The sequence below is a fragment of the Phocoena sinus genome, chromosome 17 (assembly GCF_008692025.1).
Source record: "Phocoena sinus isolate mPhoSin1 chromosome 17, mPhoSin1.pri, whole genome shotgun sequence".
NCBI classification, from domain to species: domain Eukaryota; kingdom Metazoa; phylum Chordata; class Mammalia; order Artiodactyla; family Phocoenidae; genus Phocoena; species Phocoena sinus.
In genome coordinates this window covers 41,833,787-41,851,794 of record NC_045779.1, presented here as the reverse complement: position 1 = coordinate 41,851,794, position 18,008 = coordinate 41,833,787, and the positions used below count along the sequence as shown (strand labels likewise).

Genomic DNA, 18,008 nt, shown 5'->3' with positions numbered 1-18,008 from the left:
ACACTGACCAAATGTGGCCGCAGCGTGGCTTGGGGCCAAAGGAAGGGTTTGGAGTTTAGGTAAAAGACTTTGAAACCTCTTCATTCTACATAATTCTTTGCCTATACGCACTGTATCTTTAATGCACTTCAGATCTGGAATATAGCTTTCATTTTCTCCCAGCAGAGAAGGAGTTAAATAAGTCTTTTTTCTTTACCTTGCATACTGACTGGCCTTACTGCTAAACCTCCTAGAACCAACCGCAGATAGCAGCTAAGTGCTTGACCTGTGCCGGAAGCTTGGCTTGCCCTTGGCTCCCAAGCACCTATCAGTCTGCTTAAGAAAAAGCCTTTCTTGGAGTTCACTGTTCTTGACTTTGTGGAAATGACTTCATTTGATATATACCCATATATAGAATTTTTTGAAGTTGTGGTAATATTCTTTGCATTCCATTCAGAAGCATAACATTAGAAAAGGATATAGCGCTGGGTTAATTTTCTTACTTCTTCATTTGCAAGGTTCTGGAACATTATAAGGTTTTCACATTTGCATTGATTGTGTTTTTCTGCCAAAGGACTTCCTAAGAAAGCAGATGGAAAGTGTTCAACTGCATAACCCACCAAACTTCCCAGACGCATAACAGTAGGACTGAATCAGCATATGAAGGAAACCATAATAAAAGAAATGTTCAGCTTTTTCCATGCAGCCAGATCCAGTAAATACCAGGAAAGGGCTGTATGTGCTTCCAGTGCTGGAAGGGGCCTTTACTGTGGACTGCGGGAGGACTACTCCACTTTCTTTTAGTCTATTCTCTTAGTTCTCATTTTCCTTAAGTTCTTCTCTTTCCCCCTCTCCTACTTCCTCCTTTCCTGTCCTCCCTTAAGCTGAGTTTGTTGGCAAGTTGAGAGGCTGATAGCAAATTACCCTATAGTAATATTTTACTTGGAATTACCTGAGGATTTTGTCGGATGGAAAAGTTTTTGTGTAGACCGTGCAAGATTGTTTTCTTCAAACAGATATCTGTGTTGCACTGCAAAATTAGAACAGGAAAGTATGTCTCGTATATTTATGGTGACTGGCTCAGATTCTGTAAAGAGAAAGAAAACTGAAGTCAAACCTGTTTAACACGGTTGTGGTTATAATATAGCCATCAGCTGTCAGAGTAAGGTACTTGGTATTCCTAGAATGGGGTACATAGCTTTATTTTGGGACATACTATGGCAGAAAGACTGTCAGCAGAGAGGCTATTACCAACTATGGCTAAAAAAGTGTAAATGTTTCCTGTGTGATGGAACAGCTTTTGTCTGTGGGGAAACCATGGTGTAAGTATCAACCAAAGATTCTAAAAATACTGCTTTTAAAAAATGTACCTGTTGGCTGGCGGGCCCTCTTTGGCAGTTCCCCTGCTGGGGAATCCTGTCTTCCACCAGAGTCTTCCAGAGCTGAGAGGTAAAAGATGACCAAAAGAGTGACAGTTGTCCACATGGGCGCGTGTGTTCTTTAGGAAACTGGTCCCAGACCAACTCCTTACCTACCTGCCACCACCCAGGATGTTCTGGTTTGATTTGGTAACACCACCGATTCACAAAAGCACATGGTTCCCCCGATAATCTTAAGGCCTTTCTAGGGCAGTTCTCTCTAGTAAGAGAAGCCTGGATCCCTTAAATGCATCTTAAGAATATCCCCAAAAATGTTATGTCTAGAAGGTAGGGTGGGAAAAAAAAATTAAGTTTGTCCAAGGGTTAAGTTGCAGTGGCAGCAGCTCCATTTGAGGTGTTTCAGCTTAAGTGAAAGAGCTTAGAGGCAAAACATTATCAAGTTGCCTTAGAAATCTGAAAGGCCTTCCCTTTCTGGCCTCTTTCATCCCAGTGCTCTTTGCTGTGGAGGAATAAGACACATCACTTTGACTGGGATTTTACTGGCGACTGAAGCTGGGACAGAAGTAAAAGGAAAAATGGGCAGAACTGCTATATGCAAGGACACCTGGCACAATAGTGAACTGGAGAAAAGCACGAGGGGCTCCTATACATAAGAAATTCTAAATTCTAAAGGGCAGTTTAATGTTCTGTAAACAGAAGTAGTCCATGCAAGAGGGCATTCTTTACATTTTCATCAGTGAGCTTGGAAGGACTACCATCCCTTTCCACTCTAGTTACAGGTGTATCCCAAAATTGTGCATCAGCTTTCCTGATTCATATAATGGTTTTTTCTAGTTACGTGATCATCTCCATAGGGTTTCTGTGAGGATTAGGCATTTTGCCGTGTGTCAGAACACTCATCACACTGCTCAGTACAGAGCAAGTGCTCAAGCAACGTTAGCTATTATTTTGTCTTCTCTCTCCCCCATTCCACTTTTTGTGCTTAGTGTTTCTGGGCGTCACTGGCCCTGCCCATAAGGGAGGCACTTTTTTGAGCACTTTGAAGGAATGGGTTGAGAATTTCTCATTCACATGCTGCTCTGTTTGCTAAGGTCTCTCCTAGACGTAAGCTATACTACCTTCACATATGCCTTTCCGTAGTTTATCACTTATCTCGCCCATCGTGCTGAAGTCTTCGGCATAGAAGAGATGCTCTTCTGTGGGCTCAGAGGCAATCTCTTGTAGTTCTTCCTCAATGGCTTTCCCTACCCCAACAGCATACATGGTTACACCTAAGGAACAGAGCAAGTTAAGAACAGGGTAGTTACACAGACATGGAAAACAAACTTATGGTTACCAAAGAGGAAAGGGGCCGGGAGGGATAAAATAGGAGCTTGGGATTAACAGATACACACTACTATATATAAAATAGACAACAGGGTCCTACTGTACAGCACAGGGAACTATATTCAATACCTTATGATAACCTATAATGGAAAAGAATCTGAAAAAGGATAATATATCTGTGTGATTATATATAATATATATGTGATATATATATAATCTGAATCACTTTGGTGTACACCTGAAACTAACACAACATTGTAAACCAACTTTACTTAAATTGAAAAAAAAGAACACAGTAGTTAGAGTTGTATTCCCAGGATCTGGAAGTTGTGTGTACTGCACCCAAAGCCAGCTAGACATTAATAAGTGGTGTGATTTGAGGGGTCCACGTCAACCTCCCTTTACTTTTGCATCATTTTTGTTTTGGCCTTGTGAGCAAAAGAGGGATCCAAGCGAGAGGAAGGTGAGGCATGAAGGAGAGGTTGGGGAGCTAGACCACCAACCTGTTGATCAGCTCTGGACAAGGTCATTAACAAATCTTCAACTTTTCCCTGAATTAGCCTTGTGGTAAAGTAGAAAAGAGCACTACCTTACGGCTTACTAAATGAGAATCTCTTCTGGGAGAATTCTAAGAAACAGGTCAGTTTATGACCTTGTAACCTAGTTTCTACTTCTCAGAGGTACAGATAGGAACTTTAAGTGACCTGTGGCCAAGTGAAGCTGTATTCTGCCCACCCATCTTGGGAGGACAAAGCCTTGTGAGGAGGTGCTGAGCTGAAAAGGAGAATCTGCAGACCAATGGAAATCCTCTAAGTCAGAAAAAAGAACAAACCCAAGTATCAACCTTAGATTTCAAGAGGCATATGAGATTGTTCCAAAAGCTTTTCTAAACAAAATGAATCATTAGACTCCCTTCCCCAATATCCTCTTCAACTGAAAGTAAAACATAATAAGAACCTAAGTTCTGCTTGATTTTCAGCATTTTTCAGCAGGTATATCTTATTCTGGCTAATTCATTAGACTAGATTATTTAAAAAAAAATAGACATAAAAATGGCTCTTTAAGCCAAAGGGCAAGAGTTGGCCTCGTTCTAAAGTCTATATCAGGTCAACAGCCAAGTTCAGCATATTTGTCTGAGAGCCCAGTGACTTTATGCACAGCTTCCTAAAAAGGATAACTACTATTTTAAGATTGCGTTAGCTATACGTAGGAGTAATTAAATTCGTTAGAGGATGTCACTTCAGATAAATCTTGTTGATTCAAGAACCAAGTAAACATGTTTCTTCCACCACCTGTCTTTGGAGGATTCGTGGAAATTTGGGTAAGAGTAAGGTAGATTGGCTTCAATGAGACAAATAAAAGGGTTGACAACTGATTTTGGAGACGGGGTGCTTTCCCCTATACATTTTAAGAATGCAGATTAGAGGGGCCTGTGGGTTTGACATAGGCTCAGGTAAGCTAGTCTAGAAGCAGGGGAACTGCGTGTGAGCAGCCAGTTTTAAAATCCACCCAGATGATTCAGGCAGGGCACTTTTTGTGGCTCCTACTCTATTGGGTTCAGAAAAAAAGAGTGACGTAAGCAATATCAATAAAACGGCCTCTGTGAAGAGAGTGACTGAATGTTGACGTGAACCAGCCTTTCTGTGAGCAGGAACGGAGTTCACCAGTGCTATTGCCAGCACTTTCACCCTTTGTTCATTCAGTCAGCAAGGACTGGTCACACATGTACTGTGTTCCATGCCTGACGGAGGCACTGAGTCCATAAAGTCTTGGATGGAGCCCTGGTTGGTACATATCCTTTCCCGCTTATAGGACCTGCTGCAGCAATGTGCCCACGACAAGTTCTTAAAGAAAGCAGCTTTCAAGCAAACTGCTTCACAACCTCAAGGTTTCTCATCTCCCCAAGGAATCCAGACACTTTCCCTCAAGCTCTCTCCACCAACCATCATAGCTTTTGGGTTTCCTTTCGTCAAGAGCCATATTCCCCCACCACACTTGACATCTAGACACAAATGAAGTAACCAAAAGTCCCCCCTGCATTATACATGGAGTCAGACAAACCTCAGAGAAGAGGCTGAGCTCTACTGAGCAACAAGAGTTTAGAGTCATGATTTTGTCTGACATTTTGATTTTCTCGAAAGTTAACTTTTGCCTCCTGCAAACACAAGAGGATTCGCTGTCCTAAGTCCACTGCACTCCCAGAGTGTTCACTGGAAGCATTGCTTACAAAAGGAAAAAAAACTATTGGTAAGCGTTCCTCCTACCAGGAGTCTATTTTTATCAAGCTCTTCAGGTGATTCTAAAGCAACCAGACCAGTGTCTGGGAACTGTTGTGTATTTCTCTGGTTAAATAGCACGTGCAGGATTGATTCTCTGCTCTGGCGGTCACACCCTGGCTAGTAAATCACAGTAGATGATTACTCAGGTGTAGTCTGTGAGTAGACCAACCTTCCAGTCCGCAGGATTTTCGTATCCTTCCTGAGTCCTTTAACTCCTGTGGGGTGCCTTTAAGGCCACTAGGTGGCAGTTTAGTAAAGGTGTGTAACAGTGGGGAGAGGAAGCCTTTCTGTCCCCTCAAAGAATCTCACTCCTGTGGCCCCATGTGAACACCAAGTGAGTTTAAGAAACCCGAACCTTGAGTGGTGTAAACCACACCTCCATCCCATATTACCTTTGGCCTGGGCTTTACTGGCCCACTCGGAGACATCATCCTGAGCCCGTCCATCTGTTAACACGATGACCACTCTGGGTACCCGTGCGGAGAGCGGCCTGGCCCCTTCTACTTGGGTAAAACTTCTCTCAAACATGTGTTTCAGAGCCAGTCCGGTCATAGAGCCCTTGCCCATGTATTTCATGTGGGCCACAGCTTTTTTCATGTCTTTGGCCGAGCTGAAGTTTCTCAGTGTAAACTCTGTGCGGACCTGCGTGGAATACTGGAGCAGCCCCACTCGAGCGGCTTTTGGGGAAATTGCCAAGGAATCTATAATTCCAGTGACAAACTGCTTCACAATCTCAAAATTCTCTTCTCCGAGGCTCTTGGATCCATCGATCACAAAGACCAGGTCAACTGGGCCTTCAGTGCATCCTACAGGAATGAAAGGAAAGTTGAGCTAGTTAAATGATAAAAATCACTTATGCACAAGAGAAGAAAACTGGGCTTCCACTGGGCTTCCCTGGTGGCGCAGTGGTTGAGAGTCCGCCTGCCGATGCAGGGGACACGGGTTCGTGCCCCGGTCCAGAAAGATCCCACATGCCGCGGAGCCGCTAGGCCCATGAGCCATGGCCGCTGAGCCTGTGCGTCCGGATCCTGTGCTCCGCAACGGGAGAGGTCACATCAGTGAGAGGCCCACGTACCGCAAAAAAAAACCACAAAAAACTGTGCTTCCACCGGAGGTATAACCACTTGGGAGAGCCACCTTTATTCTTTACCTAATACACAGGACAGACAGAAAGTGTAGGGAGAGTAACGAGCAACAGTAATGCTCAGAATTGCCTTTATATGCGGCTTGTTAAATTGTTAAAAAGTTGTATTTTCCACCAGCAAAAACACAGCAGATGCACAAATTGGAAACCAGGTCCACACTGTACCCTGGGTCACCGGCAGCCAGGTCTGGGAGGGACTGTGTCTACAGTACTCTGAAGGGTCTGACAGCACCCAAAAGATTCCAATAACTTTACTCCAGGCGGGTGATATCACCCCGGTGCTGGCATCTGACAGACAACGGACTTGGAAAGTCTTCCAGTTCAGCTCGGCCATCACCTCTTCCAGGGAGATTTCCTAGTAACCCAGCTTGTCTTAGTTACTCTCTGTGTAGCCCTAACACTACTAACTTAGTGGACAAAAAATTGTTTATTGAGCACCTGCTTTGTGTAAGGCAGTCAGTGCAGTAGGATTGCAACAGTGACCAAAGCAAAATCCCTGACACCACGTTGCTTATAGTCCAGTGTACTCTGTGCAGTGCTCCACGCTGTACAACAGCTAGTCAATTATGTGTCAGTTTCCTCCTCTAGTCTGCCAGTTCCTCCTCAGCAGTAGCCATTTCTCATTAATTTCTGTACCTCCAATACCTGGCACACAAGAGTTGTTAAATAAATGCTTGTTGACAGGATAAACGAAGGAGGTGGTGTCCATTGGGTAGCACACCCGTAAGTATCCTATTGACTTTTTCTTTTTTTTTTTTTGGCCGAGCCACACAGCCTGTGGGATCCTAGCTCCCCAACCAGGGACCGAATCTGGGCCCTCGGCGAACCTGGGCCTTCGGCAGTGAAAGCACGGAGTCCCAACCACTGGACCGCCAGGGAATTCCCCCCTATTGACCTTTTAAACTTTTAAACTGAATTATCACTGTGAATTCTTTATCTATATGGAAGTTTTCCAGGCATCTCAGATGGGTGACAGTAAAAGCTTTATGCAAATACGTAAGCAAACTGGGTGTAGAGAGATTTTTTTGTTATTTAAGGCTGCATAAGAAAACTTTACAGATCCCAAATGAATGATCTCATTTCAAACAGTCTACAGTATGCAATATACATTCTCTTTTACATATCAAGCAGCTGTCTAATATTTGAAAATGAAGCACAGCAATATTAGGAAGTAAAGACACGTGCAAAAATATTTCTATTCCTGGGCTTAACTAACATGCTAATGTAATTGTGTGTGTGTTGGAAGAGTTGGGTTCCTCTCTTTCTTCATTAAGTGCTTATCCCCTTTACCCAACCTATTGATCTGTTATTAATGAAAGAAGAAAAGGCCAATTCAGAGCTTCATTTACATTCATAGCCTGAATCTCAAGGACTGTGCACGTGACTCTCCAGCAGATTTCAGAAATAGTGAAATAATTTTCCAGCAGTGAATCTGTTTTCTCTTCCTCCCCATATACTCTTTTCTTACAGAATGAAACCAACACCTGCAGCCTCCATGCATAGAGGGGTGTAGAAGGCTTCGCCAGGAAACAAGAATCCTAGGTCGAGTGGAAGAGCATCAGGGAGAGAGGTGCCAGACTCTCACTTTTAGATCCAGGGAGAATGACAGTCCCTCTTGCTGGCTACTTGTTTGCAGGAAGGTCACTCAGCTTTCCTTGGATGTTTTCTTTGGGTAGTTAAGTCAATGAGACTGGAACGGAGCAGTGTTTTGCTTTCTGAACTTAATTTTCACAGAGTTCCAGAATTTCAGGGTTGGACAAGACCTTTAAAAGCCACTGGTCCAGCCACTCCTGTTGCTCATATCTTTACTGCATCCCTACCCAGTAGCCATTCATTCAGCCTGGACCTGAACACCTCTCCTGATGAGGAACTCATCACTTCACCACTGAAGCCCCATCTGTAGACAGCTCTGCTGTTGATGATTACATTTGTAGCTATCATTTGTCGAGCAATTGGAATGTGCCAGCACTGGGCTAAACACCTTTAAATACATGATATCATGTATTCCTCATGACGATTCTGTGAGGTACTGTCTTCATATTATACGAAGAAACTGAGACTCAAGTTAAATAATTTCTCCAAGGTCACACAAATGTATGAATAGGGTGTTCAAATCCAGGTCTGTCGAAGCTCATGATCGTAACTAATTAATCACACAGCTTCTCTGAGACAAAGTGTCTTTGTCCTCATACTCAGCTGTAGCTTCTCCCCAATGTCCTTTCTTTCCCTGGGGTTTGGGGGGGAGTGTCATATAAATAATAGGTGAGGAGATTGTCAGTTTGGTGTTTGAAAGGTACCTCAAGTCTTTTTTTCTACATAGATCTTCCTTTATTTTTCACTTGACATCGTATTGAACTTCCCCACCATGATGCTTTCTAAATCTTGTCTCTATCATTTTTCTTTATTTTTTTTCTAAAAAAAAATATTACATGCACATGGGACAAAGTTCAAACACTACAAAGGGTATCTATATCTATATATCTCCATCTCTATCTACCTATATAGCTATATCTATATTGAGACAGAGAATATAGGTTAGAGAGAGCCTTTTGCAAAACACATCAATGGTAACATACTATAAAAACCATTCAGCACCATGCTTTTTTCACCTAAAATATCTTGGGGATACATCTAGAGCTGCTTCATTCCTTTTAACAGCTGTATAGTATTCTATTGTATAGATGTACCATAATTTATTTAATCAGTATCTTATGGATAGACATTTACCTTATTGCCCATTTTTGCTACTGCAAATAACGCTGCACAAAATATCCCTTTAAATATGGCTATGTGTTCTTATGTGATAAGAACACATGCACTTATCTGTGGGATAAACTCCTAGAACTGGAACTGCCTTTAAAATATCACCAAATTGCCCTCCTAAAAGTTGTACCAATTCAGACGCCTAGTGATAAATTTACAATTGCCTATCACAACATACCATTGCTGGAGACTTCCCTGGTGGTCCAGTGGCTAAAGTCTCCACGCTCCCAATGCAGGGGCCTGAGTTTGATACCTGGTCAGGGAACTAGATCCCACATGACGCAACTAAGAGTTCACGTGCCGCAACTAAGTGTTTGTGTGCCGCAACTAAAAGATCCCACACGTGGCAATGAAGATCCTGCGTGCTGCAACTAAGACCCAGTGCAGCCAAAAAAAAAAAAAAATATATATATACACACACACACACACACACACACACACACACACACACACACACCATTGCCAATATAAGGAATCATCAAACTTTTTGAACTCTGATAACTAACAGGTAAAAAAAATGTATGGTAGCTTTAATCTCTCACTGTACATTTTCCCTTTTTTTTCTTTTATGGCTTTTATGTTTCATGTCATGTTTAGAAAATTCTTCTCTACTCTGAGATGATAAAATAACTCAAAATTTTTTCTGCTACTTTAGAGGTATTATTTTTTAAGTTTAAAAGCACAAGTCTTACCTCCCTCATTCCAGATATTCTTATTCAGCTAGGATCATTCTAGCCTCTTAGCTGATAGTGAACTTACTGTCAACTAAAACCGTAAGTTTTGTCATAGGTGCAGTTAAGCTCTCTCTTCCCCATTCTGTATCTATGCATACACATTTATATCTATGGTAGAAGCAGAGGTGAGGGATTTATTTCCTGCAAATACTCCAACAAGCAATTGCTCCCAAACCAAATTAAGGCAAAAATACCAAGTTGAGATCACTTACTTTTGCACCGTCTTCCATCCTCAGCTAGAATAAATCCCTTTGAGCATTTGCAGATGTAAGAACTGCCACGATTAACACAAATGTGTTCACAGCCGTGGTGGGTTGATTTGCAGACATCCTTCCCTGAGGGTAATGAAGGAAGTTAAGCAACCTCATCAATGTAGAAATGAGCTGGATTGAACAGGACAGATCATAGAAATAATCCATTAAAAAAATCTCTATTCAAACTTCCTCTATAACATCCCCCTTTTCAGTCTAATTAACTCAGGATAGGGCATGGTAAAGGAAACCTCTCAGAAAGCTCTAGCTCCCATGAAACTGTGTGGTAAGATGGGTGATCAGGTGTCCCGGATTTATTGTTAATTTTTAGAATTGTTCGATGTGCTTTGAGTTTTGGTTTTCCCAAGCTACTGAATTTTTCCCCATAGACATCCCAAACGCTTCAGTTTTAATTGTCTGATGAACATTTCTCATGTGTGAGATACTTTAAACTCTCCAGAGTAGTTACAGCCTTTTAATCTTCACAACATCCTGTGGAAAGAGGAGGGCAGGGATAATTATACCCAAGGTATAAATGAAGAAACGAAGTTTCGCAGAGTTGCCCAAGGTCGTACAACCAGTTGATGACACAGCTGAAGCAGGATGTGTCCTGAGTAGTCCTCCTCCACGGCATGAAAGCCTTTGGCTCTCTGGTTCTTTTCGGTCATTAGCTCCCTAAAAGGAGAAGCTTCCTACAAAGTTGGAATCAGTGACTACAGATTCCTCTGGAAGTGGGAATGGTGGGATTTGATTTAGCAATCAAATTTCACAGGAAGAAGTTGTGCCTTGTGTACAATTGTGTACAAATAGCTCAACTTATTGAGCAAAAAATATGTTGAATGAAGAAATGATGCACATGTGTGCCCATGCTTACAGAAAGAGAAGCATGAACAAATGGCTCAGGCAGACATAATGGGCAGAACTGCAGCCATGGGCTCCGTAGAAGGACGCCCCCTTGTGAAGGCAAAACATAGGCTAGTGTAGGGAGCCCTGCAGAGTCAGGCCACGGAGGCCACGGACCCACGGGCATCCCAGGAATCGGTTTTTCAGACAGAACTTCTCACTAACAGTAGAAGCCCCTCTTCCTGGCAGAAGAATGAGGAATGAGCTGTCCCCACCCCACTAAGGTTGACCTGTGGAGGCCCCCAGTTATTTCGGGTATCCATGAGGATATTCCCCCAAATCAACCTCAACAGCGAGTGAATTTTTTTTTTTTAACTAAAAAAAAAGAACATTCTGCCCACCGGAGCAGAGTATCACAAAAGCAAGTAGACAGTATCAAGATCACCCAAAGTAGGGATTAACAGCTCAGAATCTCACAGTGGAGGAAAAATCCCCACCCTGTTCTTGTCTACTGCCCACCTCACTGAGCTCGGCCAACCCTGTCTCTTCTGTTGGGGGCTGTGATGGTTAACTTGAAGTGTCACCTTGTCTAGGCATCAAACACCAGTCTAGATGTTGCTGTGAAGGTATTTTTTTTAGATGAGATTAACATTTAAATCAGGAGACTTTGAGTAAAGCAGGTTATCCTCCATATTGTGGGTGGGCCTTGTCTTGAAGACCTTTAGAGAAAAAAAGACTGAATTCCCCAAAAGGAAGAGGGAATTCTGCTTCCAGACTGCCTCTGGACTACAGCTGCAACATCGGTTCTTCCCTGGGTCTCCAGCCTGCCAGCCTGCCCTACAGATTCCCTGTCTATTTATCGATCTATACACACACACACACACACACACACACACACACACACACACATTTTACTGGTTCTCTGGAGAACCCTGACCAATATACCTTCTAAGTAAACTCTCAGAATCTGTTTTGAGTGACCTACAGAAGCAAATGATAGAATGGATAAACAAGACTCACAGAAAATCCTTTCGGCCCTTCTCGCACCTTCTGCCCTTACTTATAAGGTTTTCCAAGAAGAAACAGCACTATAACTGTTCTTCGACCCTTACAGAGATTGCTGGCAGAGATTCTAATCCCATCCAGTGGCTAGCCAGGCACCGTGCTAGGCTCTGAGCACCGCACAACTCTTGTGGAAAGGGCCTATAGCTGGGAGAAAGTGAAAAGCAGCGAAAAGCCTGACAACTCAGGATCTTGACTGAGAAATTCTTGAAGAACTAAGGGTCTATTGTACTGATCACTAGCACAACAGTTTCAGAGCACCCAAGGCAGGAACTTACAGTAGTGACACTGATTATAAAGGAAGACTTTCAATGCTTAATGAAGTTCTCCAAGTGAACAAGACCCACAGATGGAAAAGTCCACCTCTCCCTTGAAGCCACTTACTTCTGCAGTGTTTCCCATCCTCAGCGAGTCGGAATCCCTCCAAGCACTTGCAGATGTACGACTCATCACTGTTCACACAAATGTGTTCACAGCCGTGGTCTACTGCTTGGCAGGTATCTTTCCCTGTGGATAGCAGAGCAAGTTAAATGTTACCAACATCAGGTTTCCCTGGGCTTCACCTGGGAATTTCCATCCATCTCAGCCACTGGACTCCAGGGCCACCTGAGCTCAGTGATCCGTGGGGAGGAAGGTAAAACTGAGGATGAACTTCAGCGGCTCCAATTCGGGCTCACTCCCCCAACTTCCTCACTATCACCGCCACCGTCACTCACCAGCACCTACTTCAGTGTCTCATAAATACGCAATCCATCATCAGCTTTCTGTAGATGAGTTTGTGACATCAGAAAGGAAACACTGTTGGTATGATTACTTAGGAGATTAAACCTCAATTTAGATTAGTGGCACTGAAATCTAATTTTGGCTTTTTCCCTGACATATGACTTTGGAGAATGACTTAACCTTACCTTTCCTTTCTGAAAAATGAGAAAAATACTTTCAGTTACCCATCTTTTCTTCAAATGTGAAATATGAGTTGTTCTTTGTAAAGTACTTTTGAGAAGCTTAAGAAAAAGACAACTGATAGGGGTGGGAATCATTTGCTCAGGGTTACACACGCCCCTTTGACTATATAGAGACGTGTCTTGGCCCCATCTAAGAGGCCTTGCTTTCTGAGACGTAGAATGGCCTCACCATAAGGTGGTCTCTAAGAGGGATTTGTGCCACCAGAAACAACAACAACAGTACTATTAAAGATAAAGAAACAGAGGCTCAGAGAAGTTAAGCAACTTGCCCAGCTAATAAATGGCAGAGCTAGAAGCTGATAGAATACTGGATTTCAGACTCCAGTAGAGCACACTGCCAACCTGTCGTTTCTTTCCACAGGGCATAAATGAACATCTTCAGTTGTAGCTCTGGCACTGACTTTTTTCATTTGTCCATTTGTTTGTTTTCTTTTTAATAGACTTTATTATTTAGGACAGTTTTAGATCTATAAACTCCGTTTACCCAGTTTCCACTATTATTAACATACTAGTGTGACACGTTTGTTAACAATTAATGGACCATTACTGATACAGTAATATCAACTAAAGTCCATAGCTTATTTATATTTCCTTAGTTTTTAAGCCAAAGTCATGTTTTTCTGATCCAGGATCCCACATTACATTTAGTGGTCTTGTGGCATTGGTTTTTGAGAGGAACTGATACACAGAGATCAGGACGGTGGATTTCATGCAGAGGTCAGATACAGTAATGTGAGCCCACTCCAATAAAAACTTACTTCTGCAGGTTTTCCTATCTTCACGGAGTATATACCCTTCAAAGCACTGGCACACAAACGAGCCTCCACTGCTTACACACGAATGTTCACAACCATGGTTCCCCAAAGCACAAGAGTCCAATTCTGACAATCCAATTGGAATTAGAGAAAGAGAAAAAGGAAATGATTCATACATTAGCTACTTATTCAATCTTATAAGACATTTCAGACACCTTAAATGAAAGCAGTACTTTATCCCACAGGGCACATTTCAAAATAGAAAGCATGTCTATGAGCAAAAATTCTTAATATATAAAGAGCACATAAAATAAAACAATGTGATCATCTCCATAGGAAAAATGAACAAAAGACATGGAAAGAAAAGTTACAAGAGAGATAAAAATGGCCTATAAATATTGGAAAATAAGTTCCACATCATTGATTATCATATAACTGTAATGTCAGCTTATCTACATATCTGCTTATGTATGCATGTATGTGTCCTACTTTGGTCATCCATCCATCCAGTCATTCATTCATTTGTTCACCAAGTTGTGGAATATTTCATGAGTCCCTTCTCTCTGAGTCAGGTACTCTTCTAGGGTCTGGGGACGTAACAATGAATAAAACCAAGTTTCTGCTTTTGTGAAGTTTACATTTGGTGGCAAGGGTGGGAGGAAAGAGGGGGCAAGACAAACAAATATATATGTTAGATGGGGAAGGTGCTATGGAGAAAAGTAGGATAAGGGGGATGGAGAGTGCCCGCTGGTTTGGGGCATAGGGAGGGCTTGTTATTTTACATGCTGCAGTCAGAGAAGGTGACGCTGAGCAGAGCCCTGAAGAAAGAGATGAGTGAATACGTAGTGTTTGGAAAGAACAGCACCCAAGGAGAACAGCATCTGCAAATGGCAGTGGTAGGAGTGGGTGTGGCACGTTTCAGGAAAGGTAAGGAGACCAGGGGGCCAGGCAAGTGATAAGCCGGGACAGACCACGTGGGAGTCACAGGCAGTGGTTGCATCTAAGTAAGAAGGGGTCACTGGATGGTTCTGAGCAGTGGAGAGACATGAACTGACTTTATTTTTAAAGGACTACTGTGCACAGAATGGGGCACAGGTAAGGCTGGAGCACGGAGAGCTGGAAGAAACCCAGTGCACTGATCCTGGTGGCCCAGACAGGCTGGTGAGAGGGGTCAGACTGTGCCTGTACTTTGAAGGTAGAGCCTACAAGCTTTGCTGATGGGTTGATATAGAGTTTATCTTTATATGGATATGACAGAAGAGTCACAGGTGACTCTGAGGTTACAGGACTGAGCAACTGCAGAATGGCAGTGCCGTCCACATGGCTGGGGCAGCTTCTGCGGGAGCAGGTTTGTGAACCTGTGAAAACCAGGCTGATAGTTAAAAAACCCATTACTGAGGATAGATGGGAAGTGATTTTTTATAAGGACCAGACATAATTCTGAGAGTCAACGCTATCATTTCAGATCGAGGAGAATTTCTACAACGGATATGACTTGAGGTTACTAAATAAATGCTCCAAAGTGCATAATCACTTTTACAGTCAGGCGCAAACCATACGCTTTTTTCTGAGACATTTCTGCAGTATTTTTTTTGGAAGGGAGTCCTGAGAACCACCCTATGCATTAATTAAAGCAGCTGTTGTTCTCCTTTACCAGCTAGGGAAACTACAGTTTGGGAAGATTAGTGGCTTGCCAACATCAAATGCTAATAAGTGATAGCACCGGATTAAACATGTAATCTTCTGATAATAAATCCTAGCTAAATAAATGTTTTCCCTAGCTACAGTGCGTTGCTATATTCTAAAGTAAGCTTCCAAACATTAAGGGAATTGTGCTTGTCTTCGTTTGGGCAGAAGTGCTGCCAAAATCGTTGTACAATGGGAAGGCATTACATCAACTAACATAACTGCAGAGGAGAGTCAAAGCAGAGCTGTCCCTTCCTCTTTGCTCTGAATATGACTTACTTCTCTGGGCACAATCTAGACTCATTATTAATGCAGGACATCACCCGATGGCTTGGGGTAATCCCTCACACAGTGTTGAGTGGAAATGCAGTTGAGTGATCCATAATACAGACAGCTGGCTGGCTGTGGAGGCGAGCACTTTTTTCCTCACCATGAATTTATATTAAGAAGACTCCATTTTCCAATGCAATAAAATAGCTATACATAACTCTTTCAGTCCAGTCTTGCCAAGCCATAATCCAGACAGACCCCCATGAGCACACCCCTTCTTTTTTTTTTTTTTAATAAAATTATTTATTTATTTATATTTTTGGCTGTGTTGGGTCTTCGTTGCTGCACGCGGGCTTCTCTTGCTGTGGAGCACAGGCTCTAGGTGCGCGGCTTCAGCAGTTGTGGCTCGTGGGCTCTAGAGTGCAGGCTCAGTAGTTGTGGCGCACGGGCTTAGCTGCTCCGTGGGATCTTCCCGGTCCAGGGCTCGAACCCGTGTCCCCTGCACTGGCAGGCGGATTCTTAACCGCTGCGCCACCACGGAAACCCACACCCCTTGTTTCTGGAGCTTCCCCCATGCCCTGTCCTGTCCCCATAGCTCCATCTCAGGCTGCAGTTTTGAAGAGTAATTGTCTCAGTGCAGGGACCCTGAAAGGTCATCGTCCCCCAGCTTCTCCCACGCCGAGCCATGGTGGTCTGAGCCTGTATGAGGCAGAGTGGCACTGCTATCCTTTATCAGGAGCCTGCTGAGCCTGAAGCCCCTGTTCTCAGGGGGCGTATCCACTCTTGCTGCAGACTATCCCAGGAGCTCCCAGTCCAGCTTCTGAGCTCTCCTGGGCTTTTGTACTAATAGCTGTTTGGAAATTTTGTTGTGTGCATGCTTTAAAAGCATGTAGAGAGTTTGGGTTTTTAACCTTTCCCCTCCTCACCCGCTTAGAGCATGTGATCAAGAGAGAGGAGAGCTGCGGTTCTCAACCTCTGGTGAGCATCAGTCACTTGCAGAGATTATTTTAAAGGCAAAACAGGCCCATCGTTCAAAATTCAAACATATTAAGGGCGGACTTCCCCTATGGAGGGATAGCTGGCAATATCTACCAAAAGTACAAAATGTACCTTTGACCCGGCAACTTCAGTTCTGGAATTCTCTCCTGCAGATACCCTGGCACATATGAAGTGTATCAATAATTTGATATACTTTATTTAAAAAATTATTTATTTTATTTATTTTTGGCTGCATTGGTTCTTCGTTGCTGCATGCGGGCTAGTTGCGGTGAGCGGGGGCTACTCTTTGTTGAGGTGTGCGGGCTTCTCATTGCGGTGGCTTCTCTTGTTGCGAAGCACAGACTCTAGGTGCACGGGCTCAGTAGTTGTGCGCACGGGCTTAGCTGCTCCGCGGCATGTGGGATCTTCCTGGACCAGGCATCAAACCTGTGTCCCCTGCATTGGCAGGGGGATTCTTAACCCTGCGCCATCAGGAAGTCCCCTAACCAGTTTCTTATTGGAAGGGCGTTTAGGTGGTTCCTAGGCTTTGCTATTACAAACATTATTGCAATGGATATTCGTGTGCCTGTAGTTTTGCAGACAATGTGAAAGCATGTCTGAAAGATAAACATCTAGAAGTGGAACTGCCTGCTTAAAGAGAATGAACATTTACAACTGGATACATATTTTCAAATTGTCCTCCAAGGAGGTTGCATCAATCACCGTAAGGTAATCTCTATTTCTGGGGGTCCAGGGTGCCGCCTGGGCTTCTGGATGTTTTAAAAGCCCCACAGATGATTCCAGTAAACCACCAGGGGTGAGATGCTGGCACTGGACCCAGAACTTATGTTCAGAGACCTTCCCAAGTGTCCAGATGATTCTGCACCTCCACCATCATGAACCACACGCTATCGTCTTTCTCTTGGGCTATTATTACATCGTCTACTAAAGGCCCTCCAGCCCATCCTCCCCGACTCAGCCCAAGTCCTCTTTCCAAAATGTGAATCTGCTCACATCACTCCTTCCCTCTGCCTGAGATCCTTTAAGAGTCCTTTAAGCGTCCAAGAGTCTGGATAAGACACAGAATCGTCGGTGAGGTTCGCGGGACCTGCCCTGCTGCGTCATCTCATCCACACCCCCCCAACTCTGAGTACTTTCTTTCAGAACCTCAGTACCAAGCCAGAAGCTCTCCCCGCACAGGGTTCTGCACAGCCGTTCCTCTGCCCCTCCTTCCTCTGCCACCTCCTCCAGATGTCTTCCCAGACCACCACCCCCCCCCCCCGCCCCGCATAGGGCCCAAAGCACCAGGCATCTGCCCGCTCTGGTAACATCACAGCTGTCACTAAACAGTTAGTTATGTGGTTGCTCTGGATCTGTGCCCACCTCCTCACTGAACTACGCTCCCATGGGCTCTGCCCTCCAGGGGACCACGGGCTGCATCTGCCCTCCTCTCTGTGGACCTAACTTAATGCTTGGCCCACAACAGGTCCTCAGCAAACGCCTGCTGAGTACAAGGAAACATTTCCTCAGTTTTCTACTCTGAAAACCGAGGGTAACTAGATCCACCTCCCAGGGGTTTTGTGCAGGTGTTTTA

General features: G+C 43.7%; 1 protein-coding gene across 5 annotated transcripts in view; it reads right to left on the bottom strand.

The window, feature by feature from the left end:
- The window catches only part of MATN2 (matrilin 2), a 155,508-nt gene that overhangs the window by 1,875 nt on the left and 135,625 nt on the right, over positions 1–18,008 (bottom strand). For 2 of the 5 annotated variants that reach the window (XM_032610116.1, XM_032610113.1), the window contains 8 exons: positions 13,484–13,606; positions 12,145–12,267; positions 9,817–9,939; positions 5,356–5,769; positions 2,477–2,629; positions 1,350–1,421; positions 932–1,066; positions 461–559 (listed from right to left, as the gene is read on the bottom strand). In XM_032610116.1, coding sequence (XP_032466007.1) covers positions 461–559; positions 932–1,066; positions 1,350–1,421; positions 2,477–2,629; positions 5,356–5,769; positions 9,817–9,939; positions 12,145–12,267; positions 13,484–13,606 — 1,242 coding nt within the window. The remainder of the gene's footprint in view (positions 1–460; positions 560–931; positions 1,067–1,349; positions 1,422–2,476; positions 2,630–5,355; positions 5,770–9,816; positions 9,940–12,144; positions 12,268–13,483; positions 13,607–18,008) is intronic. The other 3 variants (XM_032610112.1, XM_032610115.1, XM_032610114.1) reach the window with 2 other exon arrangements.